Raw genomic sequence first — 27,455 nt, 5'->3', positions numbered from 1 at the left:
TCACTTTCTCTGCATCTCAAAAGTTCCTACAAAGCTTTATTCCAAAAATACTTTTATTAATAGATATTAAATAATACTACAGAAAGAAAAGGAGCTGGCGTTGGGTTGTGTTTGTGTTCCCTTCTCTTTACCCTAGCTCTTCTCGTGTCTTGCCTATTTTTTTTGGCATTTTCTTAGAATGGGGATCTTCTAGCTCCTTGGCCTTATAATAGTGGGGAGCTACCTCCAGAAGCCAACTGCTTTCAATCTCTAATACCTAGAAGAGATGAAAAAAATTAGCAGGGTTCCCCTTTTTCCAAACTAGATTCATAATGTACGTGTTTGACCAGAAAGTTTCTTTTTTTCCACCTTTGACTACAGGGCTAGGGGAAAGGTGCCAGGTTCTAATACTATATACCCCAAAGGCAGACACACCTCTACATGTCATTCAGGATCCCAAGCAAACTATCCCTAAAAAATCTGATCATAAAGCTATATAAACTACACTCATGACAGAGACCACATCTGCTTTGTTCACCATTCTCATCCCAGCATCTGAAAATACTGAGACAACAGGCATTCTCATTCATTAATTCATTGAATGAGTATGCAGATCTTAGTAGATGCTGACACAGCTGTTAGAAACAATGTCTTTCTATTTTATCCTACCTTAAATCAATGTGTTTTCCTTTCTCTGCTGGTCTCAGCAACTTGAATCTGGATTTTGAGCTTGCTAGGATCCCACCGCCCCACATATCTCCACCTTCCTGGGCAGGGGAAGGTCCCCTCACCTGTCTCATGAATTCCTTGGTGGTCAAGACAAGTTCATGGTAGAGCAGCCAGCGTGGCTGTTCCTCAAAGAGAGAGGAGTTGGGGTGAATGAACACTGTCTGCTGTTGTTTGACTGTGCGATAGCCACTACGAGTCAGTCGCGCCGTGTGGTAAAAGTAACCAGCTGTGATGGCCTTAAGGGCAGACAGGAAAGAAAGTCAACCAGAAAGCCAGATATCCAAGCACCCTAAGCACTCACTACCTTTTTAGTTCAGGCTTCTGGAGAACTAGAAAGGTAAAGGATGCATGAAGAACCCACTGAGAAGGAACCTTCATTGGCGTGGGGGAGAAAGCACAGAAGAGCACACTTTCCACAGGGGAAGAGGACATATCCTCAGGCTGGAGGGATGACTGCAGGCCGCTGGAGAAGCTTGCTCCATAGATTGAGGGGGTGTGGGGAACAGCAGACTAAAGAAACGCTGACCTTGCGTACACGAATATAGTCCCCTTGGCAGGAGCTGAGACCAACTTCCACTCGTTCCAAGAGCCCCTCCAGCTGTTCCCGCACATCCCTGGCTCGGCGCATTGATCTGAATTGTACAAAGTTTTCATAGCACCACTGGGAAGAGTAACCACTCTCAGCCCACTGTGAAGACGGTTAAAAAAAGGGGGGAGAAGTGGGGGGGATAAGTAGCAGAACCAGAGTCTCCCCCCATGTCTCCCTCATTCCCATCATCCATGCCCAGTGACCTGTGTATAAACGTTTAGCAGAACCAGGTGGTCCCCACCAGGGAGGAAAAAGTTGACACGGGCATTGTCGGCATGGACGACCTTGTCCTTGGGTCGGTAGAAGATGGAATTGTTGACAGAGAGCATGGCAGCCACTGTCAGGATCTCTTCTGAACAGCTATACCTGGGGCAGGAAGGGGAAAACATGAGGATTCAAAGGAAGACACACAGGAACAGACACACGGTGAGGGGAAAAGTGATCACTGTGTGTAGCTATGTCCTCACATGGAAACTGTTGGTTAGGATAATGGCTACAAACCAGAGCAGACAGATTTTGGTTGCAGCAATGGCAATATGCGTGTCGAGGACATGAAACATAACAGAGGAGGGCTATCCTTGGAGGTGGGGACAGGAAAGCACTTGGGACTTCTGAGGGTTCTATAGGAGGAAGGTGTGTATTGTGTGCATCAGGGAAAGACAGCACTTCATGTAATCACCTCTGACCTCAACCATGGCAGGGGAATGGCATTTAAAGGTGATCCCTCCACAACTACATCTGAATGTTACAGTCTGAAACCTTAGGAATGAGTAAGTCCCCAAACCAGTCCACAAATAGCACTCTGCACAGGTGTGAAGGGACTTCCACATCCATTCATGCCCCCAAATTTTCTGTCAATCTTATCCATTTCATATCACGATCAAGGAAGGGCAAGACAGTGTCTTACTGCCCCTTGTGAGCCTCAAAAGGGGCAGTAAGAGCTTTCTAACTTACTTGTTAAAGAATAATACAGTAGAGAAAAAAAGCAAGATAACAAAGATGGCCCCAAGAGACAGAAAGAGGCACAGCTGGTTTGTGTGCTGGGGGTTTGGGCAGGGTGAGGGTTGCTTACTTTTCAGAGGCCAAGATCATTTTAGATAGCATGGGATCCACTGGTAGCTCTGCCATCTTTCGACCAGACTAAGGAAGGAAAGAGAGGTGAGGCCAGTCCTCCTTCAGGTGTCTCTCCACCATTCAAGAGGTTACCCCCAATCCCTTCATCCTGCCCAGCCCATGCTGCCCTCCCACCTCACCGTGGTGAGCTCCCCAAGGTGGTTGAGGGCTCCCAGAGCATACAACTGCTCCAAGGCTAGCAGCAGGGTCTCATATGGTGGAGGGTCCAGGAAATCAAAGTGCATTAGGTCATGGATCCCTAAAGAAAGATATGAGGGAATAGACAGTTTCTCTGCAAGGACCAGTGACTCTAACCCCACCTCCCTCCTCTCAGGAAAACTGGGGGACCCCAATAACCTAAGCTCTTGAGCAGCAACACAACATTGCCCAGGCTGGTCCTCTGGATCTCTGGCACAGTGGTTTCCTCCAGCTCATGCTGATAGGCCCAGGCGGTATACAGGCGGAAGCACTTCCCTGCAGCCACCCGACCCGCCCGACCAGCTCGTTGATTGGCTGAGGCCTGGAAAGAAAGGAGAAGCAGGACAGCTGACAATCTGATGAGGGAAAAGACAAAGGGCAATATTTATGCAAGAGATCTGAAAGGATGGGAGCACCTGGGTGACTTGGTCGGTTAAGCATCTGACTTCCGATCAGGTCACAATCTCATGGTTAGTGAGTCTGAGCCCCACGTTGGGCTCTGTGCTAACAGCATGGAGCCTGCTTTGGATTCCGTATCTCCCTTTCTCTCTGCCCCTCCTTGCCACTCGCACTCAGTCTCTCTCAAAAATAAATGAACATTTAAAAAAAAGGGGGCACCTAGGTGGCTCAGTCGGTTGAGCATCCAACTTCGGCTCAGGTCATGATCCCGCAGTCCATGAGTTCTAGCCCCGCGTCGGGCCCTGTGCTGACAGCTTGGAGCCTGGAGCCTGCTTCTGATTCTGTGTCTCCCTCTCCCTCTGCCCCTCCCCCACTCATGCTCTGTCTCTCTCTCTCTCAGAAGTGAATAAATGTTAAAAAAAAAAAAAAAAAAAAAAAGAAATCTGAGAGGATGTAGGTTGCTTATTTCCTGTCCTCTGAGAAGCTCCCACAGGTTTCTGAGTTGAACCTTCCCCATGGAGACCCTGCTAGAGCCCAATCAGGCTGACCTTGCTGCAGGGTGTGACAGTGAGGGATTCCATGCCTGTGCGAGGGTTGTAGCTCTTCTGCTTACAGAACCCTGGATCCAGCACATAAATGATGCCCTCTATGGTGAGTGACGTCTCAGCGATGTTTGTTGCCACAACCACCTGAGTGAAAGGATGTAGAATCACCCAGGGACCCCACCCACCAAGTTACCTAGAAAAAGTAATCCTGGAAGATTCAAGTAGACAAGCAGGTGCAGACAAGGGGCAAGAGCTGAGGGCATTCATATCCAAAGGCAGGAGAGAGGTCCAAGGCCAGGCAGAGGCAAGGGAGAAGTAGGGATAAACAGGGACATGATGTGGAAAGGGAATAGGGAGAAGAGGAGTTAGAACTTTTTTCAGAAATGGGAGAGGGTGGGTCCAGGTCCCTGCCTCCATCTTGTCCAACACCACTTTCACATTCACCCTCCCCCGCTACTTCCTGCAATAGCCTCCTCATGTGTCTTCCTGGCTTTACTCCAAGCCCTGTTTACCTGGCATCCAGATGGTTCTTTAAAAATGTTAACTTGTCACGTCTCTAACCCCATCCTTCAGTGGCTTCCTGCCTACTTGAGAATTATATACAAGTCCCTTAAGGCCCTCAGTCATCCAGCCCTGGCTACCATTCTGACCTTACCTCTGAGTAAGGGCTCCCAGCCAGGCTCCCAGGCTGGTCCGAGCATACTCCTCACTCGGGTCCTTTGCATAAGCTCTTACCTCTGCTGGACACACTCATCTCCCAGATTATCAGCCTGGCTCCCTCCCTCACCAGGTTCAGGCCTCAGCTTCCCTTTCACCTTACTGGAGAGGGAGAGGCCTTCCCTACACCCCAAGGAAAATACTTCCCTGCCATTCCTCACTCCCACCCCCTAGAGTCAGTCTCCATCTTCCCAAGCTGCACTGTATTTCTCCACAGCATTAGCATTTGTCATAAATCAGCATTGTGTATTTACATGTCCACTGTCTCCTAACCTCTGTTAGACTATAAACTCTGGGAGGCTAGGGACTTAGTTTATCACTGTATCTTCGTTCCCTAGAACAGTAACTGGCATGTGGGAGAGCTTGTTAAATATTTGTTGAATGAAAGTTACATCTTTGCTCAAAACCTTTTGAATGCCACCCAATCGTCTGAAGTCCAAATGCTTTCAACTGCTATGAAAGGCCCTCCCTAATATCAGTCCAAAGTTTTCACCTTGTGAACTTTCCACTCAGCCTTCTAGATAACGCTCTGATCTCAAACTCACCTTAGGCCTTGCTCTGATATTCCCCACCATTTTTCTTAAAGGTCCAGATCAAATCTAACCTGCTGGCACACCAAGGACCTCCCTCCTCCTCTGCACCCCTACAGTGCTACTTAACAGATCATGTATTTGGCTATGTCTCAGTTCATGCTGAATTATTCTCTCTCTCCAGCTCTGGAAGTGAGGGACTATTACTGAACCCTGTAGCTGCAACAGTGCCCAGGACATATCCTGCACAGGGCAGGCACATACTCTCTTTTCCATTACTAGTTGTGTGGGTTTCTCCAACTAACCTTTCGTGCCCCAGGGGGTGTGGGCTGGAAGATTCGAGCTTGCATGTCAGAAGGCAGGTTGGCATATATGGGTAACACCAAGAGCTCCCGGATTTTGGAGCCCAGGCGGCGGCAGCGATCCTGGAGCATCTCACAAGCGGCCTCAATCTCCTCCTAGATTTGGGATGGGGAGAACAGTCCAGTGACATACAGCTGACATGCCAGCTCTGTCTTCCCCTGGGATACACACATCATCATCCCTCCCCTACATGTCACACCTGTCCTGTCAGGAACACCAGGATATCCCCGGGAGGCTGGGTCACATGGATCTGCAGCACAGACACCACACAAGCTTCCAGGTAGTCAGCCTCTGGAGCCTGGGGATGAGGAGGAGAAGGGTCACAGGAAGGCCATCTGCTCAGGAAACCTCTTCCTCTTCTCCCAGCTCAGTAACCACTTTATCCCAGTTCCCCTTTGGACTCTCCATTTCCCCTTCCATCTTTAGAACAACCTTCTCCAAAGGCTCAAGCTTTGGTGCCTCACACTTAAGTCCATCCTCCCTGAGGGGAGCACCTTGGTATAGAAGATGTCAACTGGAAACCTGCGTCCAGGGATTCGGAAGACAGGGGCGTCATCAAAGAAGGTGGAAAAACGGGCAGTGTCCAGTGTGGCTGAAGCCACCAAGACCTTCAGCTCAGGCCGGAAGCGAGCAACATCCTTGATCAACCCAAAGAGAATGTCTGTGTGTAGGGTCCGTTCATGAGCCTCATCTACCATCACCACGCTGGGGAAAGAACAGGGGAGCAGTGAGCAAGGAAAGCTGGGCATTGCAGGAGAGGACACTAGGGTGCCCTGGATAAGGGCACAAATGGAAGTAAAGAGCCCAAAGGTGAATGTGGGAGGAGGGAGTTCCAAGGAGAAGCCAATCACCCCAGTTAAGGAAGACCAACAAAAAGTTAAAGAAGGTCAAGACCCCAGGGTCTGCAGCCTATTCCAGCCTGGCAGACAACAATAACCAAGATCTGGAGGCTGGAAGCCAAGGCCAGGACAAGTCAGACAATCCTCTCTGGATCAGAGTCAAAGGTCTGTCAGAGTCAACAGAAGTAAGAATATCTGTTTTAAAGCGGAAAAAAAGTGAGAGCAGGGCCTCTTCAAATAAGGCTGGGCTCCCCAGGCTGGCTGGGGATGAACAGACAGATCTGAGCCACCACGATCTGAACAGCCCAGAAGTTCCCAGGCTCCCAATGGACTGCTGTGATGTGTCCCTGTTGGTCCTGCTGCCTCTTTGTGGAGAGAGGGAGCGGTTAAGTCTTTCTACCCCAAACTTAAAGGACCTTGCAGGCTTCTTGGTTTCCTCCTTAGTTACATGTGTGCCATGCTTCTTTATCCTTGCTCAAGTCTTTGGATTTCCAAGTGACAGTCAAGCCTGCAGGAGCTCACCCCCTGGCTCAACCCTTTGTGCCTAACCCTGACTATGCTGGTGTAGTCCCCAGCTGTTTCACAAAGCAGGCTGATTTGATGGGAAAACTCCATGCCCCAAACACTCTTACACTGGCTAGCCTTCTAGGGGTTCTGAGATTTTTGCAAGGGATGTGAAGGCTCAAATTATATTTGTTCTATTGCTCCATATATGATATCCTAGGACCAGAAATCTATAGCCTCCTAAAAGTTAAAAAGGCACATATTGCTCAGCTGGCCTGACCCCACCACTAGCCCATGCACAGATCCCTTCTCCTCCTAAACACATGTTCATGCAAAGCCTTGCTTGGCCAACACCAACACTGAGAACTCACTATTCACAGGCCAAGGCACTCCAAGACTTTGGCCAAAGGCCCAAGAGTGAGGGTCCAGGCATACTGACAGCCCCTCCAATCACCACTCTGGCTTCTTGGTATTGTGCTGAAATCTGTCTCACTATAACCTCTCCCATGGTTGCTCCATGTACTGTCTGTAGTCACGTGAAACAAGTCTGACCTTTTTTTCCAAGTAACACCCCTTCCCATGTTTAGAGGGAACCAGGATGTGTCCCCTGAGTTTCTTCTCTCTAAGCTGAACATTCTAAGTTTCTTCAAAGGGTCTTCACATGGCTTTTCAAGTCTCTACAGCACTACTTTACCATCCTGGTATTTTCTACACTCTGGAAGCAACAGGGCAGGGGGCGGTGGGTGGGCAGGGAAGGGAGAGGACTTCTCTGCAGTCTCTTCTACCCCATCTCTATGGCGCCTGCAGTTCAGTCCTAGTACCATCCACACCATAAAGATCTAAGAAGTGGTGGGCTAGTCAGAAGACAAAGGCCAAACTAGCTGGGTAAGACTAAAGAGAAGAAAGGCCAGAAATTAAAGGAGATACAGGAAGATACTGAAGGGGGAGGAAGGCAGCAGATGGGGTAGAGGAGAAGATGGTGGCTCTCTTGTGGGAGGTGGGGACCCCTTGTGTACCTGTAACTTGCAAGGTCAGGTTCAGAGAGGAACTCCCGGAGGAGCATCCCATCTGTCATGTAGCGGAGGACAGTTCGCTCCGACGTGCAGTCCTCAAAGCGGATGCTATAGCCAACCTGTTAAGGGGGCCATTAGCAATCAAAATTGGGCTGGTGCTCCCTGAAGGGAGTGCAGGGCTAGGGGACGAGGTGCCAGGGCCTGGACCTGTGGTGTGAAGCCCTGTGCAGTGTGGGCTACGTCCCAGACCCTAGAGGCTCCCCTTGCCCTTCGGTCCCCACATATCTCACCTCATTCCCAAGCTTCACACCCATCTCCCGGGCCACTCGGGCAGCCACACTCATGGCTGCCACTCTCCGGGGCTGGGTGCAGGCAATCTTCATTCCCTTCTTTGTGTAACCCTGAATGACAAGAGAAGAGGTTTTCTCTTTGTTAAATATGCTCCTGGAACCCAGGACAATTCAGAGAAAGAGATGTAAATTCATGACAGGGCAGGGGGAATGGAGGGAACAGACAGAACCTGAAAACCAGACCACAAGGGCAAACGGATAGGACAGCACACCTAGGGCCCTTGAGGGCGTCGTCACCCAGCCCTGAGAGTCCCAGCGTCTGGGTAATCATGTTCAGGCCCTGCTAGATTTGAGGGGGAACAGGACAGACAACTGGGGCAGACCCAGATGCAATGGAAAACAAAAGAAGGTGAAAAAGGAAAATGAGTCCTTTGACTCTTCGTTCTTTGGCCCCTGCAGAGGAGCAACAGCTGAGCTGGCTGGCATGGGAAGGTCCACAGCCCACCATCTATCCGCTTTACATGTTCTTCCAACATGAATGTATGGAACCAGACACAAACATTGTGGCAGCAAGTGAGAATAGAAACATAAAGGGTTTGTCCTTATTCTTAAGAAACTCACAATTTAGAGGAAAAGACTAAGTGACTGAAGACGAAAAGGTAAGCAGCTACTCAAAACACCATGTAAAAGAAGGTCTGACAGGACTGTGCTTGTCAAGGGCCAGTGCCCAGCAACCTGGAGGGTGTGGATGACTGTACCTCCTCAAAGAGATACTGCGGGATCTGGGTGGTCTTCCCGGAGCCTGTCTCACCCTCGATGATGAGGACCTGATGATTAGCAATAGCAGCCAGGAGCTCCTCACGGAATGGGAACACTGGGAGGCTGCGGCGGACAGCCTGGATGGACTCTTTCTGCTGAGCCTGGGTTGGAGGTGGTGGGCCTGATGGCTCCTGAGAAGGAGAAAGAATGGCATGAGCTTCAGAGCCAGCTTCCCAACCTCCTTAGGATGTCCCAGAGTTCTCCCGCTCACCTCGTCACCCTGGAGCTGAGTGGCCCGGACAAACTCGATGGTCTCCTCTTCCTCCAGCACCAGCTGATACTTGGGCTTCTGGGAGGCAGCATCTCGGGCCCCAAATTTCAGGGACGCTGCCCCCAGCCGGGCCTCCTCCCAGCGCCGCTGCTCCTCCCCAGGGGCACCTGATTCCTCCTCCCCTAGATCCATAGCTCGTGCTGGCTATGGAGAGGACATGTGAAGATAGGTGATGCCTTCTTTCCAGGCCCCTCCTCCCCAGTCACTACCCCTGCCCACCAGGAAAGGCAAGACAAAGAAGGGGCTAGCCACAGCCCTGGTCAATGCCTTCAAGACCTCCCTCCCCTCAGCTTGGGGAGCAGGGCTGAAGCTGATTCTGCTTAATCTCACCTGTCCTCGGGTTTCCTCAGGCATATGGTAACGATTGGTGGCCTCCAGCTTCTCCTGCTCCCCAGCAGCCCGGTACTCTCGGGCCAAGTCCCGCACTCGCCGCTTGTATTTGAGCTCCCGCCGCTCATGTCGGCTCAGCTCCACATCCCCAAAAAGGAACTCCTCATCAGCCAGCTCAGCCTCCAGATCCTCAAGTTTCTCTCGTTCCCTCTTAGCCAAGTACTCTCGGCGGGATTTCTTCCGCAGCTCAGGGACCTGGGTCAGGACAGGGCAACCAAATCCTTATCTTATTAGAATAGCAACCCCTTTCCTTATCTATCTGTAAAAGTGACAAATTCCCCAACAGGCTGGCAATGTCCCTCTGCAATGTCCAACCTAATGGTATACTCCAAGCTGGGCCTCTCTGAAAGCCACACACTGACCCCACACACTATCTTCTAGCAGCACGATCCAACTGGAAGGACTTCTGGACAGTCTCACCATCTTTGTCAACACAAATACATCAGGGCAATTATTTGAATATTTTAGATTATATTATTATTTTATTCAACTTAGTGGAAAGGAGGAAAACAAAAGGGCTAATACCAGCATTTAGAAGCACAGGTCTCAAACGAAAACCACTGGCTGTGCCAAAAACAGTAGGTAATCTTCAGTCTGTTAGATGCTCCCTGGTCTTAAATCAAATGACTATGGTTTGGGAAAAGGGGAAAAATACACTATATACAAAAAAATGGAAGTATAACATCAGAAAGTGTTCTGTAAGGCAAGATGTAATTAGAAAGGCCTAGCTCTCTGAAACTAACCTCTCCCCGCCTCCTACAATGTGTCATTTGGCTTCTACAGGTTCCTTTGATATGAGCTTTTTAGGACATATTATGGATACCAATAAAAGACTGGCCACATCCATAAGACCTTTCTCAGCTCTCATCCTGAGCCCTCCCACTGTGGCAACATTGTCTTCTCCAGATCACAACAACCTCCTCTACTGTGGTGGCAAAACCTCATTAAGCCCTTTCGTTGGGGGCTCCAATTCGGTTTAATTGCTTGGCTTTTCTTGTTCGTTCTGTGAAGACTTAAAAGTTTATGCTCATGATCTAATGTGAGTACACAATCAAATACCCTTCCAACCTGATGGGTAAAGCAGAAGATATCCTTTTAAAATATGGACAAAAAACCAGGGCAATTTGAGGGGCACCTGGCTGGCTTAGTCAGAAGAGCATGGAACTCTTGATCTCAGGATCCTGAGTTCAAACCCCACACTGGGTGTAGCTATTACTAAAACAAACAAACAAACAAACAAACATACAAACAAACAAACAAAAACAACCCAGGGCAATATAAACATCAAAAAGAATCATGATAGGGCACCTGGGTGGCTCAGTCAGTTAAGCATCTAACTCTTTTTTTTTTTTTTTTTTAATTTTTTTTTCAACGTTTTTTTATTTATTTTTGGGACAGAGAAAGACAGAGCATGAACGGGGGAGGGGCAGAGAGAGAGGGAGACACAGAATCGGAAACAGGCTCCAGGCTCCGAGCCATCAGCCCAGAGCCTGACGCGGGGCTCGAACTCACGGACCGCGAGATCGTGACCTGGCTGAAGTCGGACGCTTAACCGACTGCGCCACCCAGGCGCCCCAAGCATCTAACTCTTGATTTCAGCTCAGGTCATAATCTCACAGTTCGTGGAATGGAATCCTACATTGGGCTCTGCATTGACAAAGTGAAGCCTGCTTGGGATTCTCTCTCTCTCTCTCTCTCTTTCTCTCTCCCTCTCTTTCTGCCCTTTCCCCACTCATGCACATGCACTGTCTCTCAAAATAAAAAAAAAAAAAGAATAATGATATGAAACTATAAAATACTGCAAAATAGAAATTCGTGAGTCCAATGTGACACACATACACACTAAGAATGGGAAAAAGCTTTTGCCCCCAGTGAGGTGGCTGTTACACCAAACTCCTTACTCTGAAAATTAGTAATTAAACATTTTCCCTGCCTTTTAAAAAGGAATGATAGCTCATTCCTACTTGTTAAGGAAAAACTCTTCTTTACATAACAAGGATAGCCAAAAAATGTAGAAGGGATGTCAAACTCCAAAAATCACCTTCTGCAATCCCCAGTGAAACAGCAGATTCAGGAAAGGATCTGCATCTAATGGCTACTAAAACCATTAGATGAAAGGCTGTTGGCAAAAAGGATATCTGCACTAACAGGTAGCCATCGGATAGGATGTCCCCCCTGATGTGGTATAATGTGAAGTGCACATCGCCACCCAAGAGGTGTTCCTGTCACAACTTTTTAATCTGAGTTGAGGCAAGATTTAGATATAATTTCCACTTTAAAGGAAGCATGGGGCATAGAAGAACTCAATACCACAAGATAAGCGTCAGATAAATCCAGAATGTAGGACATAGTACAAGATGAGAGAGAGAGAGAGAGAGAGAGAGAGAGAGAGAATGAAACAAAAAAATATATAACAGTCTGAAACACCAAATGTAATGTAGGAAATTTAACTGGGTTCCTGCTTGGAAAAGCAGTTACTAAACACATTTTGGGGTAACTGGGGAAGTTTTACTATGGACAGGTTCCTAGTTGACACATGAGAAGTACTGTTCATCTTCTGGGGTGTGACAATGGCACTGTGGCTTTAGAGGACAATATCTTTATTTTTAGAAGGTACATGTTAATAGGATAAAATGCCATGTCTAAACTCTTTTAAATGGTTCAAAAAGAAAAAAAAGCCTACACTCACACAGACATCGCAAATACTACACATAATATTAACCATTTCTAGGGGTGCCTGGGTGGCTCAGTTGGTTAAGCATCCTACTTCAGTTCAGGTCATGATCTCACAGTTTGTGAGTTCGAACCCTGCATGGGGTTCTCTGCTCTGAGAACAGAGTCCCCTTCAGATCCTCTGTTCCCTCTCTCTCTCTGCCTCTCTCCCGCTCATACATGTGCTCGCTCTCTAAAATAAACATTAAAAAAAAAAAAAACTTAAGAAAAAAATTAACCATTTCTGAATCCAGTTTATATGAATGTTCATTATACTAATGCTTTCAACATTCTTATTTGTTTGGAAGTTTTCATGATTCAAAAAGAAAAGGAAAATTAAATTCTGGCAAATAAAAACATTACACCTGTACAGACAAATGTCTTAGTACTCTCTGACCACAATTGTTTTGTGGGGTGGGTCACGAGACGGCTTGGTCAGGAGAGACCTGAGTTCTAATAGGTCATTCTTAGGACATCAAGAGTCTCAAAATTCTTTTGAGAAACCAAAGTATAACCTTACTTGGGAAGACCAAACCTTTGGAAAACCACCTACCCTAACTAAACTTATACCATAACAAGTGCAGTTCATGAATTACAAGGGTTGTGTCCCCATTCAGTAAGAAGACCAACTCAGGAAACTAGAGGAAGATCACAAGGCCATGTCCGGGATAGAGAGACTAGATGGTACGAAGGTATTTGGAACTGGGTGTGTCCAAACTGAATGGTCAGCATATCCCTAGGCAGATCCCTGGGCAGTGGGATAGCTGCCCTGCCCCTGCCCTCCAGCCACCCCCCTTGATGTTCCAGATGCCTTTTGATTACATCTCATTAAGTCTCAGGAAAAGGGAAAGCTCACACTTCCTTTACGAACACAGCGTGATTTAATTCTAAGGAGTCAGGAGGGTTTGTGTGTAGCTTCCTTCCCTCTACAACTTAAGTTTGTCCTTGGTAGGCTCCTGTCAACAGGGACCTGACACCCCATCAGCATCCCCGCTGTATTTCGTGTCCTTTTTCCCCTACCCCAAACCACTTCATTAGAAAGTCTTTCCTTTTGCCTTCTGATGTTGGCTTCTTGGGCACTGGGACTCACCATGGCTTTCCGGTCTTCCTCAGCCATCTTGAGGCGCTTCTGAGCCTCTTCATAAGCCTAGGAAAAGAAGCCAAGAGTAAAGCACTGTGAGGACAAAATCTCCCAAAGCCACAGTCACTCCCCCTTTAGAATCACAAGGTTTTGATATACCATAGCATGAAGAAATGTCCCTTCTCAGTGGGAATCTCTAGGGCTACAGGTTCAGCAGAGGGTCGCCTTAGCCAAAGCACCCTGAGGGGTCCTTTTACCATACAGATGAATACCACCAGAGGCCATCGCTGGTCTTCCCAAAGATTACTATCTCTGCAATCACACCCAACCAGGAATATTCCTGGGGATTTACAAAACATGCTGCTCCTATGTACCTTCTTGTCTGACCGCTCCAAGACATTTCGAGTCCGATCCTTGTCCCGCTGCCGAACCCTCTCAGCAAAGGCATCACGTTCCTCCAGGTCCTGAAGGCGCTCTCGCTCAGTCCTCTCCCACTCATCCTCCGACTCTGGCTTCTCAGTCAGCTGTTTACTTCCTCTGCAGCCCAGCCCGAAGGATCACATAAGGCCTCCTAGAAGGTTTATCATCCCATCATCCCCTGCCCCATCCTGTTTCTGTCTTACCCTGTCTTTCTCTTCTCCTTCTCAGAAACCTCTTGCTCCTCTTCTTCCTCTTCATCCTGACGTTTCTTCCTGAGGTGTTTCCGTTTTTTACGCTTCTTCTGGACATTGCTCCCAGCTCTACCTACGGTCTCCTCACTGCTCTCCTCACTGTCTTCCAGCAACTTATAGGATAGGTTCTTCTCTAGCAGGGCTCGGGCCTCTCGCTCTGCCACTCGAGCTGGCTTTTCTACCACTGCCTTCCGTGGTACCTTTCAGTAGGAGGGAAGATAATGGGATGTGAGGAACTCCTGATCTCTGCCCACCAAGTTTGCCCCATTCCAAATTTAAGGAATGACCTGATCTTAAACCAGCCTTCATTGTCCCTCTTTCCAATGGCTTCACACCATGTTCATCCAGTAATTAACATTTATTGAAACCTGTCCAATGCACCAGGTACTTGCTAGGTACGAACACAGGAATAAACGAAAGACAAAAATCCCTGCCTTCATGGAGTTTATTTTGCATTCTCAAAATCAATTCTCAGTTGCTCAGCCTCTGTTGTTCCTCATGATTAAGTCATTCTGATACCACTGCACCCAGTGCTCCAGCCCAGCCGGTGTCGTCATGATGACCCACGCGCCCCGTTCCTGGCCCTGAATTCTCTGAAGCAGCCATGCTGGCGGCCGACATGCTACGAGGATTGATTTGCAAAGGCTTGTCATATGTCTGGCACTGTATCAGATTCCAGAGATGCTAAACAGATTAACATAAATCATCTACCCTCATCTTACTTACATTCTAAACTTATCTCTCACCAGGCACCATATCTCTCACCAGACAGCTAAAGCAGGCTATATGCCATTCTAGCAACATGCCAAACACTTTCACTCTTCCATATACCTGTTTTGTAAGGTGCTGTCAGGTGAGAGAAATACAAAGACAAGAAATACACAGTTCTGTCCTCTAGAAGCTCACCTTTACACCTTTACTACTTTCCCCTTCTCTGACAAATTTCAAGGAATTTTTGGGCCCTCATGCCTTGATCAGTACTGCTACCTTTTTCTGCCCTTCCACAGAACTTCTCTCTCTCTCTTTTTAAAAATTTTTAATGTTTATTTATTTCTGAGAGAGAAAGAGAGAGACAGAGAGTGAGCGGGGGAGGGGCAGAGACAGAGGGAGACAGAATCCGAAGCAGGATTCAGGCTCTGAGTTGTCAGCACAGAGCTGGTGGCAGGGCTCCAACTCAAGAGCGGGAGATCCTGACCCGAGCTGAAGTCGGACGCTTTACCCACTGAGCCACCCAAGTGCCCCAGCACCTCTCTTCTCTGGCCTCGCTATTCAAAGTGTAGTCTGTGGACTATCGGATTTACCCGGAAACTAGTTAGAAATGCAAAAATTAAGATCCCATCCCATAACTAATAAATCGGAATCTGCACTTTAACAAGGGTCTTGAATGAGTCTCTGCATATTAAAGTTCAAGAAACACTGCTCTGTAGCACTTAACCCTCCTTGAACTTCTCCCCACAGCTGGACGTCCAGCACCTAGCACAGGACCCAGGCGACAACGGACAAGGCTAGGTGCTTGTAAACTGAGCTTATTTAATTCCCCGAACAACAGTTAGCCCAGTCTCACCAGGACAAATAAACTGGGGCCCCTCCCCTGCTCCACCTCCTCTCCCGGTGGGCCCTGCCTCACCCTTTCCCACACCTTGTTCCAGAGTCTCAGGGCGAAGTCCCGGGCCGGCCCGCTGAGGTCCAGAGTATCGGTGTCTCGGAGGCGCTGCACGAACTCCTCGGCCGAGGCACAGCGCTGCGCGGTACCGATCAGAAATTGGGCTACATGCCGTTCGCTCAACCCCAACACCGAGTGCAGCTCGTCCTGCACCCAGCGCTCCAGCCCAGCTGGCGTCGCCATGGTGACCCACGCTGCCCCGTTCCTGGCCCTGAATTCTCTCGAGCAGCCACGCTGGCGGCCGTCCCGTCGGAGGCCCGGAGACCTGGAGTCCTAGGCTGGAGTCTCAGCTCCGCAAAGGACCTGCCTTAGGACCTTGAGGTTTGGTTTTCGACAGCCCCAAACCTTCCTCCCGGACCACCGAGGCCGGAAGCGTCCGATCATTTCCGGTCTAAGCACTATGGTGGCCGAGCGAGTTCAAACCTCGCGGTACCGCCCCTGAGGCTCGGGATAAAATGTTCTATTTCCGCCTCTACTAAGTTCCTCAGTCGTCCCCTGATGGTCGGTCTGTGGATGCCTCTCTCATTTATTCATTCAACAAATGCTGTGTGCTAAGCACAATTTTAGTTGCTGGGGATATGGCAAAGAACTAATCAGAAAAAATCCCTTACCGAAGGGAGGGTCGAAGACGAGATACATAATAAAACATGTAAGTCCTATGGTCAAAAATATGTCAAAAAATAATGCAAGGTTTGTGTGTTGTGGGGGGAGATTCTCTTTCAAATGGAAGGTCAGGTACATGCTGATGAAAGATTAGCCCATGCTGTTTAGGAGTTACCTTTGTTAGCACTGTACCTGCAGCAGGAAGGAATACAGGTTAGGAATAAGCAAGGACCTCCAAGCAGGAAGAAACAGGATTTGGGAAAAAAACAAAGGTTCCCTTTTTTCTTTGTGCTGTCTTAAAGTTATTTTTAAAAGTCTCCAAACTAAGAAATGTGTAAACTGTGTTCTACATTTTCGCTAACCGCTTGAATTCTCTGGTGGCATTTAATCAAAAAATAAGCAGAACTTGTTACCTTGCTCTCTGCTTATCTGACGTCGGTTTGACCCTGTTTCATACTTTTATGACTAACTGGACTGATCAGACACTACTGTTGGGAAATGAAATAATCCAACAGCCACAGGTAGCTCCTTAGCATTGACTTCTTAGATGCATTGTTTTCTGTTTCTGAGATGGACTTTGGGCACCACAGGCATATCAGAGCTTCCTGCCCTGCTTTCCTGGGTTACAACAGATTAGGATCTTTACTTAATTAGCTACTAATGTAAGCATTGTTTCCCTCTATACTCACACCCTCTCTAAATTGGCTCATTGTTCTAACACCTTGCTTGTTCCTTTGCTAGTAAATTGAAGACTTTTGGTATGTGTTTAAGATCACTTTGTCTTATTTTGTATTTAGTAAAAGGGAGTCTCCTCTGACTAGGCTGAGAAAACTCCCGTAATAGTAGGACTATAACTACTCAAACAAGTCTTTACTACCTTAGCAAACTAGAAAGAAAAAAAAAAAAAAGACTTGATAAGCAAACTACATGTATAGATCTTCCACATTTATAGAAGATAGAAATTCTTTGAAATGCCAACATTCAGTGTACTTGGGCAACAAACCCATGAATTATCAATGGCTCTTAAACCTTTAGGTATAAAACCCATTGTCTAGCGGACTCGTTTTCAGAAAACTGCACTTCTGTACATACACTATATTTTGCAGCAATTTTAGTCTTGTTATATATGGTCCCAAGTCTTGAAGTAAATGCCCCTGGACTAGCCAGTGTTATACACTAGCTGGCTGCTTCTAGCAGGCTTCTAAATACTGAAATTCTTCAATTCCAATATTTTAGCTATTTTCATCTATTCCTGTATTTGTTCAGTCATTCAATCTAGTAATAGTTTTGTGAGGCCTGGGCTACTTCATTAAACCCAACTGACATCGTTTGCCCTTGTGGCACTTCCAGTTTAGTGGATTCTTCCTGCCCTTCCTCAAACCAGTCCTTTTCCTGCTAGTCCTTCGAGAAACAGATACAGGGCTCTTACAGAGCCCTTTCTTCATGTCAGTATTGAGTTCCTGTTTCACTTCCATCATTTTTCCCTCCTGCAGCCGTAGCCACTACCTCTTCAAGGTCAATAGGAAGATGGGAGAGGCTTGGTATGAGAAACACAGAACCTCCCACACACATACTTTTTTTCTAAAGAAGGAAAAGCAGCAGGAGAGTTGGAGAGATCTCCATTTTATTATGGAAAACTTCAAAAAAAAACCAACCAACCAAACAAACAAACAAACAAAAACCAAACAGGCAGTTGATAAGGAAGGAGAAATGGGAGAGAAGAGTTGAGGTGCATTGTTTGTCACTCCACACCCTTGCAATTCAATTGTGAACCACTAGGAGGAACAGAATTAAATAACTAAATGGGGGTACAAGGTTAGGGTTAGGATTCCCAGACTTTCCTCTTGGGGAAAACAGAGGTACAGACTGAGCAAAAGTGGAAGAAGCCACACCCCCAATGAGGCAACTGCCAGGGACAGGGGAGAGGATTCCACATAGACTCAACATGTAGGTGTGGTTGTAAACCTGGGACTTTGGCAGGTAGGGCTGGGAGCTAGTGGGGTTTGTAAACCAGGCTGGTGGTCAAGGGAGGTGGCAGGAGCTGTAAACAAAGGGGCAGTGACCTAAGGAACAGGAAGGAGAGGGGCCTGTAAATAGAATGGGGGCAGGCTGCCCAGGATGAGTGTTTAAATTGTAAGAGCCCTCAAGGGGTGGTGGGGAGTAAAGGAAGGCTGGAGAGTGTACTCTGTCCATGGAGATGTAAGAGGTGCTTCATCTCCCTCCCCCAACCCCTCACCCCCATGAGCTCTGTGCTCCTCCCCAGGACTTGATGCTCACTCTTGAATCACCCAGGGTGCACCAGCATGTCTGATGCACTCACATCAGAGACCTTTGGTGAATGTGGAAACTGTGGGTAACTAGCTCTGCCCCTATAAACAGGATGAGGAAAGCAAGTTGGAAGATGTCGGTTGCCTTCCCTTCCAAGCTCATGTTCAGGGTTTCTCTGTTCTCAATCTTCTGGGCTCCAGGATCTTCAGTTCTGGGAAAGGGGAAGGTATAGACCGTATGTTGGAAGAGGGTCACCTCCGGCAGGACTCATCTGTGGGAGAGGAGGCAATAACGATAGAGAATGAGTGAGGGCCTCTGCCACCTGCCTTTCCCCCTTACTCTCCACACTGAAGATAAGTCTTTATATCTTTCATGCTGAGTGCTTGCTACTACAATAACAGCAGCCATCATTCACTAAGCTTGCGTTCTGTGCCAGGCATTCTTACAACCTGTTTAATCACACAATAACCCCAGATGAGTTTAAGTAATTTAATGTCCAGCCATAGTTCCAAGATGCTTCATAAAAATTACTGAACCCTCTCAGTAAACCCCAGGAGGTGGTTATTTTTAGCTCCATGTCATAATTGCTAAAAATAAGGCCAGAGAGCAGGTAATTTCCTGGAGATTACACCACAGGTAAGAGACAAGATGGAATTTAAACACAGTCCTGTCTTGGGGCGCCTGGGTGGTTCAGTCGATTAAGCGTCCGACTTCGGCTCAGGTCACGATCTCGCGGTCCGGGAGTTCGGGCCCCGCGTCAGGCTCTGTGCTGACTGCTCAGAGCCTGGAGCCTGTTTCAGATTCTGTGTTTCCCTCTCTCTCTGACCCTCCCCCGTTCATGCTCTGTCTCTCCCTATCTCAAAAATAAATAAACATTAAAAAAAAAAAAAATTTAAACACAGTCCTGTCTGACCAAAACCTTGTGTTTTTAACCACAGTAGAGTGCTCAGAGTTATGGTTTTGAAATCTGGAGATCCCTTGTGCACTTCACTTTCTAAGACCTTGGTTTCCCCATTTGTCAAGGGAGTGGGTGGGGTTAGAGATCCTACCAAGTCTCTTCCAGGAGCACAACATTAATTAATTCCTCCCCTTCCCTCCTGGACTGCAGTGCCCAATAGGAACACCAGGGGGTGTCCTCGGACCAGCAGAGCCTCAGCTCACCCACGATCAGGGCCTTGGTGCGCAGGCCGCCCTGGAGCTCCCGTTGTAGCAGCAACAACTCTTCCTCATCCTCTTCGTCATCGGGTTGGGCCGCTGGGGGGCTGGGGGTACTGGGAGCCTCAGGCTCTGGGCCCAGCTCCTCCAGCACTGAACTTTCAGAGGGGTATTGATACGTGGTCTCCAATGCTGTCTCGCTGAAGGAGATCTTGAGCTGAGAGTAGGAGAGAAACGCAGGAGGCATGGAGTTCAGCCTGGGAAAGCTCCTAGGGAAGCACGTGCCAGGTGGGGAGGGGAGCTGGATTTGGGCACCCTACTGACTTTACCCTCCCTATCCACTCTGGGGCCCAGGGATCCAGTTTTCCTTTTTTTCCCCCTAAATTTTTATTATTTTATGTATTAATTATTATAATATATATAGCACTAATATAATATAATACATAATAATAAATTATTTATAAATATTACTTATTATGCATTTATTAATTTAATACTTGTTTATTTTGAGAGAGAGAAAACGTGAGGAGAGTTAAAGAGAACCCCATGGGGTGCCTGGGTGGCTCAGTCGGTTAAGCGGCCGACTTCAGCTCAGGTCATGATCTTGGGGTCCATGAGTTTGAGCCCTGCGTCGGCCTCTGTGCTGACAGCTCAGAGCCTGGAGCCTGTTTCAGATTCTGTGTGTGTCTCTCTCTGCCCCTCCCCTATTCACACTCTCTCTCTGTCTCAAAAATAAATAAACGTTAAAAAAAAAAAAAAAAAAAAAAGAGAACCCCAAGCAGGCTCCTTGCTGTCAGCATGGAGCTAGCCGTGAGGGGGCTTGAACTCACCAACTGTGAAACCATGACCTGAGCCAAAACCAAGAGTCCAACACTTAACCGACTGAGCCACCCAGGCATCCCACCCAGTTTTCCTTTTGATATAGGCTCTCCAATCCCAGATTTCCCTTCTTCTATCATATCATTTCCAAAACATCAGACTTTTGCCTGAACTTTGACACAGGTGCAGAAGTGAGTAATAAAGGACCCAGCTTCCTACTCTTTAGACTGTGGGTGGCAGAAGGGTAAAAAGAAAATACGTGGAGATAACCCCTGTGATCAGAACCGAATCTTTGGGTACCCTGAGGGCAATCAAGAAGGCTTCCCAGAGGTAGGAAGTTTGAGTTGGCAGGAAATAGGTGGCTAGAGGGAGTCCCAGGCAAAAGCAAGGAAGAGCACATTGGTTTCCACATCCTCAGACCCTTGGCTGTTCCTGAGAAACCCTGGACACCTGTGCCCTCCTGCTCCCCCCCCTCACTCCTCTCCTACAGCTGGAGTGAACTCACAACAAAGTGGGGCTGGGGCCTGGGAGGGAAGAAGAGACTCTGCTGAAAAGCCCAGAGGAAACAAGACTCTCCCCTAACACAGAGAGGAGATGGGCCCTTGAGTCCCTGCAAGGGAAGCTAGGTGAGGCGTCAGGGGCAGAGAAGAAAGTCCATGCAAACACAGGTTGGGGTGGAAAGCGCAACAGGAGAAACATGCAGAGACAGAGGCAAAAAGCCAGAGGGGACCTGGAGGGGGCAGAAATCCTCCACAAACACACTGTCCCAAGAGCAGGCGAGCCCCAGATGTTCTCATTCCCTTTCTACTCTTCCCCTTTGCCCTTTTAAGAAGCTCAGGGGCAGGGGCAGAGTGGGATTAACTCTGGGAGCCAAAGCGATTAAGGAAACAAACAGGAGGATTCTGTGTGAACTACTTGGAAAGGTCCAGACCATCTATTCAGGTCTTCCCAGAAGACCTGTTTGGGAAACTTGGAGCTTGGGCCCTGCATCCTTGAGTCTCCACATGGACTGGGGTGTGAGAAAAGAGAAACCGGGAGGGTGGCTGGACAAGTGGATGCTAAGGGCTGTACAGAATGTGCAACATGGGTTCCCATGGGAAGCTGGAACTAAGAGACCCCTTGGCTCCAAACCCACCATTGATTCCCCATTTCACTGGGAGGAAAAGCCAGAGCCTGACGAAGGCCCACAGGGTACTCCCACTGTACCACTTCTCCCTACCCCCCACTTCTCAGGCAACTATCTGCTCCCACTGCAGCCACCCTGGTCACAGTTCCTCTAAGGCCAACAGGGGCACTCCAGTCTTAAGGCCTTTGCACTGGCTATTCCTTCTGCCTGGAACACTGTTCCCCCAAATACCCCCATAGCTCCCTCTCTCCCAGTCACCCTATTTAAAGTTCATATTCACTCCCCCAACTTTCTCGCTGTCTACGTTCCACTTACCCTGTTGTAATTTTTTTCCATAATCATTTACCACCTCCTAATCTACCAGAGAATTTACTTGTTATTCTGTGTCCACTGTCCATAAGAGCATGAAAGTTGCTATGGTGAGTAAGGAAGAGTTGGTTCAGACCTCAGGTGTGATCCCCACAGACAACCAACACTGGGGACCAGTGTGGAAGGTACACAGTCTATCTGTGGAACTGCTGGTAGAAATGCATGACAGCAACCAGATCCCTTATATCCCAATTCTTCAGAAGGACCAGTTCTGGTTCTGTTACTGACAGATTTACCCAAACTTCTGGGAACCCATTTATTTTCTTTTCACATTCCCTTTTGGGATAACAAGCTCCATGGTTTGTTATCCACTCTGAAAAATGATTCATTTTATTTGTTCTCAATCTGTTTGTCTCTCTTCTCCAATCCTGCTTCTCTGCTCACCCCCCCCCCCCCCCCCACAACTTCTGACTGGGTTTCTCAGGAATGCACAGCCTCCATGGGAGTTTGGTGGAGGGAGTACAGAGGGGTGTGACTCACTTGCTCCTCTCCCATCAGCTATATAAAGTCACAAGGGGGCCAAAGAGGGGAGGGGCCCATCTCTCAGCTAGAAGGGCCTCTGGGGAAGGACACCAGCCACAAGACAGGGCTGGGATTTCTCTCCCATGGCAAGGATGCATTTGATGGCCTTAGCTTCCAAACAAGAGTTATTTCGGGAAGGGGGTGAGGGGGCAGTCCTCTGGTCCCAGAGCAAGTGGATTGGGTCAGAGCTGGAACAAGCATGTCAGTCCCTGCTGAGCAGGGTGCAGAGAGAGGGAAGAAGGCCTCAGACAGGGTGGAGGGGGAGGTGTCTGGGTCTAGAAAACTCTGTGCTGCTTCTCTCCACCCCCACCCCTAGAGCAGCTATGGCTTCCTCATTCTCTCACCACATCCTGAGCAGTTTTGGCAGGCCTAGGGCCCAGCGGTTCCCCACTCAGCCCCACCAGCCTTCCGGCCCCCACCCCAGGCTTCCTGTTTGGGTGATCTGCTTCCGGCTTCCCTGCTCCCTAACCTAGGTATGGTCACCATCACAGGTCCTGTCCTGCACTCACATGGTCCCCAGCTTTGGGCCCTGAATTTCATGCCTCCCTCTGCTCTTCCTCCCCGAAGGCACAGGCCAACCTCTATAGGAAGTGACTTGTCTGAACACCTCACTCTGGCAGTTCCTGGCCTACCTCCTAACATCTGTCCAGCCCAAAGGGGAAGGGGCGGGTAGCAGTCAGAGTGCTCAGGATAGACTCAGGTACCATGGCTCAGGGAGGGGAGCTTGAGCTGCACATGAGGATGAACTGGGGGATCAAGTGTCCTGCAAGCTTAATCTAGGTCTTTGGTCCCTGTGGTTTCCCACTGACAAAGCACGCACGCGCGCACACACACACAAGACAAATCTGAGGACGTCAGATGAGATGACAACTGGACACTATGAAGGGCTTCTCAGTCTCTGAGGAGATGTGTTAGGTGCAGGGACCTCTCTTTCCTTAGAGATTTTCAAGCTGGAAACTGATTGGTGTGTAAGGAAGGGGTTGGGCTGAAGCCACAGCAAGAAGCCTGGCTGCTCCCACTTCCTGCACTTTGTCCTTTTTCCAGTTTAACCTCTAACCCTCTGCTGGCCTCAGCCCCCATCCCTGTCCCCAACTCCCATTGTATTCCCTGCTCTCAGCTCAGTGTCTCCAAATTCACTTCTCTCTTTTGCTACCCCAAAGGGAGGGAGAGGCCAGGGCAACAGGAAGAGAGGGGAAAACCAACTGCTGAGCCAGTTCTGGGGAGGGAGGGGAAGTCCAGGGAGGAAGGAAGAAGGGGAGTGAGGGGTGGGGGTATTTTGGAAGAAGAGAAGGCTTTTCTTGTCCCAAGAGAGAAGGGAGCACTGTTTAAAGCAGTGGCCCAGCTGGGGGTGTGCAACCCTGAGGTCACCCACTTCAAATGGCTTCTGTGTGTGCCTCTCCCATGGAGCAGACTTGGGGTTCAAAAGTCTTCTCTTTGGCCAGCCTTATTCCATTCCCCCACCCTCATCCCAGTAGTTCCCTCACTGGCTCTGCCCCCTCTGCCTTGGGACTGAGAACTTCCTCCACTCACTTCTCCCTGCCATTTTCCCCTAGAACCCCAAAGGCACCCCCTGTGCCTCTTCAGGCTTCCTGGCCCCACATTCCCTCCCCTGGGAGGCTGTGTGTGCTTTCAATCTGAGGACCCTGCTCTCATAGATTCTAGGCTGTAGCCTCAGCTCAGGTCTCCACCAGACGGGTTGTGTCCCAGACTCAGAGGAAAGGAAGGAAAGAAATGGGGGGCAGGGAGGGACTCAGAGCCTGAGGGAATGAAGAGTGAGCAGCCTGGGCACACCCTGAGAGAGACACACCCAGAGACAGCACTTGATTTAGGGCAGGATTCTTGGGCTTGGAAATGAATGGAAAAGGAGGGCAACAAGAAGGAAGGGTGTGTGTGCAGAGGAGGAAGGGTTGTGGCAGGAATTAGCACGAAAGAATAGAGGAAGACCAGAACATAGGGATATAAAAAAAGAAAGGAGTACAGAAAGAACCAATGAGCAGGCTTCTAAAGAAAGCTGGCTTAGCTGTTCCCTACCTGTTTGTGGTGCCTTTCAGGGGACCCCTTGACAAGGCAGCTGCGGCTGAGACGGAGGTAGCCCCCCAGAACCAAGATCTCCTCAGCAGTTGGGTACCGCTTCTTCCCAGCTCCGGGGACTGCAACATCAGCTGTGGCTGGGGTGGCCGGAGGAGTGGTGGGGGCTGCAGGGGGCAGGGACCGCCGGGGGTTGACTGTGAAGGTGTGTCCACTGCGGCGAGGGGCCCCCACCCCTGGCCCTGCCTTCACCCCATAGAACAGTCGGTTCATGAGGGGATCCCCAGGGGACTGGGGGGCAGGTGGGGCTGGGGGTGGGGGAGACAGAGGGGCTGCTGGTGGGGGCCGGGGTTGCACTGCTTCCTCTTCCTGCCCTCTAGAGCCTCCAGTCCCAGCGTCCTCTGGTGGGAAGGGGGAGGGCACAGAGCTGCAGTTCTGCAGGGTTCTCAAAGGCCTGCCCAGAGCCCCCGCCTTCTCCTTCTCAGCCTCGCCTTCTCCAGCCTCTGTACCAAAGGGCCCCAGATACTTCTCAGCAGACTCTGGGGGGACTGGTTTCTGAATTTGAGTCTCTGTGTCCCTGGGTGTCCATTCTCGAACCTTCCCAGAATTCAGGGTCCATTTCCATCCTTCTGTCAGCCTCAGTCCCCTCTCACCATCCTGCACAGGGCTACGCCTTTGTTCTGCTGCCTCCACTTCTCCAGAGCTGCTGTCTGGAGCCTCCCTACTCAGGGTCTCTGACAGCTCTGTAATCTCTTCTGAGGCCAGTGTTGGAATTGGCTTCTCTTCTTTTCTCCCACATTCCTCTGAGCAGTCTTTTCTTTTTTCTAAGCTCAGCCTCCACTCTGATATCTCCAGTTGTACCAAACTCTGTTCCTGAGACTCTCCAGAGTCGGGCCTCCATTTATGGACCTCTGTCAGGCCCATCTTCTGGTTGTCAGACTCCGCTGGGCTCAGTCTACTTTCCACCACCTCTTTTCTCCTCGGGCTTTGTTCTCCAGGCTCTGCCAGTCTCAGACTCCACTCTGGAGTTTCTCCCGGGCTCAGCCTCCATTTCCGCGCTTCTGACAGTCTGGAGCTCTTGTCTCCAGCCTCTCCTGGGCTCTGCCTCCAGTCCCAAGCCTCTGAAGGCCTGGGGCTTGACTCTCGGGCTCCCCCTATCCTCTTCTCTCTGGCCTCCCTGGGACTGAGCCGCTCTTCTCTCGACTCTCTTCCCTTGGGGCTCTGATCCCGCATCTCCCCAGGGCTGGATCTCTGCTCCCTGGCCTCCAAAGTCCCAGGCCTTCTTTCTGCAAGTAGTTCTTCATTACGCTGCTGCTGCTGCTGCTGCTGCTGCTGCTGCTGCTGCTGCTGGCGCTCCTGCCGAATGAATCGGTTCTGGTGCACTGGCCCAATGGCCTCTAGGAGGACAGCCGACTCGTCTGGGTCTGGAGGTCCAGCCTCTGTAGTCCCAGGTGTAGGGGTAGGCTCCCCAGGAGACAGACCAAGCTTGGCCCGGCGGCGCTCCAGGAGCCCCCGCTTCCAGGCTGGCATCTGGGACAGACGCTCCCGCTCTGCCTTCTCCCGGCCACGAAGGGCTGCCTCCTCCTGCCGTCGCCGGGCTAGCAGCTGTAGCTTCCAGTCTGGGATGGTGGCCATGACCGCGTTGAGCTAAGGGTGCCGAGCGCTGGGGCCAGAGAACAGGAAGGAGAGGCTCCAGAGGCCCTGGGGGTGAGACTGGGGGTGGGCGGAGAGGAAGTAGAGGGGGAGAGGTGGGACACAGAGATGGGCAAAGGAGCTGAGGGTGAAGACAGAGGGAAAGAGGGAGAAGACGGAAAGCAGAGAAAGGGGAAAACTAAGAAAGTGAAGAAAAAGCTGTGGACCAAGTGGGGGTGGGGTCGTGGCAGAGAGGAAGAGTGGAGATTCAGGGCAAAGAGGCAGGAGTCAGATTTGGTAATGTACGGTTAATGGTATCACAGACAGTCCCAAGGATGTGAGAGGAGAGAAAGGCGGAAAAAGAAGCCGGCATGAGGGAGGAGAGAGAAAAGAGAGGCGGGGGAGGGGGGGTTGCGGGGGAGTAGGGGTCAGGCGAGGTTTCCCCACAGCTACTCCAGAGGCGGTTAGAGTGGGAAGGGAGGTCAGGGAATCCCGCCCGAGAAGGGGTGGTGGGACCTGAGGAGGGGGGGGCGGGGAGGTGAGGAGGGGCGGAGAGTGGAGAGGTCCAGGGGAGCAAGGGGACTCCGGAGGCAGAGGGGAAATAGAGCTCCGCGGGAGGAGCGGGGCGCGCGTTTCAGCGCGGGCCGGGGAGGTCCTGGCTCCCCTCCCAGATCCGCTCGGGCCACACCTCTCCGGCCCCCAGCCGCCACCCCTCCGCCCTGCACTCCGCCCCCAGGCAGGTCGGGGGGAAATACCGTCCCTTGGGGACTTTCGGAACCCTGGCGTCCACCCCCACCCGTCCCGCCACCACCGCCTGCCTCTCCCACCGGCCGGGCCCGGGACCCTGGGTGCGGAGCACCGGCTCCACGACTCTGCTCTCCGGACCTTCGAGTCCTATGCCCGGGTCTCCGATCTCACCGAACCCTGACATAGCCGGCCATCCCCACCCAGCTCGGACCGCACAGACAATCTCGGCACAAAGAGGAGACAGCCCAAGGTCCTGGCTGGGGGCAGGAGCGGGGACAGAGGGAGGAGACACCCCTTCCCCAAGTCTGAAGCCCCTCAGTCAACTCACTAGCCAGCGGGGCTCCCAGGGGAGGGGGTGCGGAGGAGCCTGGCGTCCGGAGGGAGGAGGAGAGAGGAAGAGGAGGAGAGTGGGATTGAGGGAGATCCGGAGACAGGAGGGAGGGGAGGAGGGAAGGAAAGGAGGAGGGAAGGAAAGGAGGAGGAGGGAAGAGGGAGTAGAGGAGGAGGGACGGAGACAGAGACCTGGGGGCCGGGCGGGGGGCGGCGACCGCTTTGTCTGAGGACAATGGGGAAAGGGAAGGGGGCGCGGGGCGGTGCCAGAGGGGGCGGGGCTTCGCTCCAGAGATCCCCGCGTGGGACTAGACTCTTCGACTCACCCCTTTCCCGCCGCAACCCCTGGCCCTCCGCTCTCTGTCTTCAGGACCCTCAACCCACCCCCATCTCCCAGTAGTCCTGGAGAACCTAGGTGTCCAGACCCTCGCCCCCAGCTCA

At 50.3% G+C, this 27,455-nt stretch overlaps 2 protein-coding genes across 4 annotated transcripts; both read right to left on the bottom strand.

Annotated features, from left to right (window-relative positions):
* Window positions 1-35: 35 nt before the first annotated feature.
* Window positions 36-16,098, bottom strand: DHX16 (DEAH-box helicase 16). Of its 2 annotated transcripts, XM_019419957.2 has the most exons (20): window positions 15,392-16,098; window positions 13,705-13,952; window positions 13,456-13,618; window positions 13,091-13,147; window positions 9,229-9,483; window positions 8,839-9,042; window positions 8,567-8,758; window positions 7,809-7,919; window positions 7,522-7,637; window positions 5,657-5,867; window positions 5,362-5,460; window positions 5,105-5,257; window positions 3,556-3,696; window positions 2,768-2,930; window positions 2,551-2,669; window positions 2,370-2,437; window positions 1,501-1,663; window positions 1,235-1,396; window positions 771-944; window positions 36-256 (listed from the first exon to the last, which is right to left on the bottom strand). In XM_019419957.2, exons 1-20 carry the CDS (start codon window positions 15,596-15,598, stop codon window positions 128-130), a joined length of 3,135 nt encoding a protein of 1,044 aa, XP_019275502.1. In that variant the 5' UTR covers window positions 15,599-16,098; the 3' UTR covers window positions 36-127. The 2 variants fall into 2 exon arrangements, with proteins under 2 accessions (XP_019275502.1, XP_053761267.1); XM_053905292.1 differs by lacking the exons at window positions 9,229-9,483; window positions 13,091-13,147; window positions 13,456-13,618; window positions 13,705-13,952; window positions 15,392-16,098 and having other exon boundaries at window positions 8,620-8,758; window positions 8,839-9,038.
* A 1,568-nt stretch (window positions 16,099-17,666) lies between these two features.
* PPP1R18 (protein phosphatase 1 regulatory subunit 18) lies at window positions 17,667-27,149 on the bottom strand. Of its 2 annotated transcripts, none has more exons than XM_053905294.1 (4): window positions 27,013-27,149; window positions 24,309-26,156; window positions 19,448-19,658; window positions 17,667-18,557 (listed from the first exon to the last, which is right to left on the bottom strand). In XM_053905294.1, the coding sequence occupies exons 2-4, from the start codon at window positions 25,938-25,940 to the stop codon at window positions 18,538-18,540; spliced, it is 1,863 nt and encodes a 620-aa protein (XP_053761269.1). In that variant the 5' UTR covers window positions 25,941-26,156; window positions 27,013-27,149; the 3' UTR covers window positions 17,667-18,537. The 2 variants fall into 2 exon arrangements, with proteins under 2 accessions (XP_053761269.1, XP_019275504.2); XM_019419959.2 differs by having other exon boundaries at window positions 24,309-26,006.
* Between the last annotated feature and the right edge of the window lie 306 nt (window positions 27,150-27,455).

This window comes from Panthera pardus, unplaced genomic scaffold (assembly GCF_024362965.1).
Source record: "Panthera pardus isolate Hobbes unplaced genomic scaffold, ASM2436296v1 HiC_scaffold_17, whole genome shotgun sequence".
NCBI lineage: Eukaryota > Metazoa > Chordata > Mammalia > Carnivora > Felidae > Panthera > Panthera pardus.
This window is presented reverse-complemented; position numbering and strand designations above follow the sequence as displayed.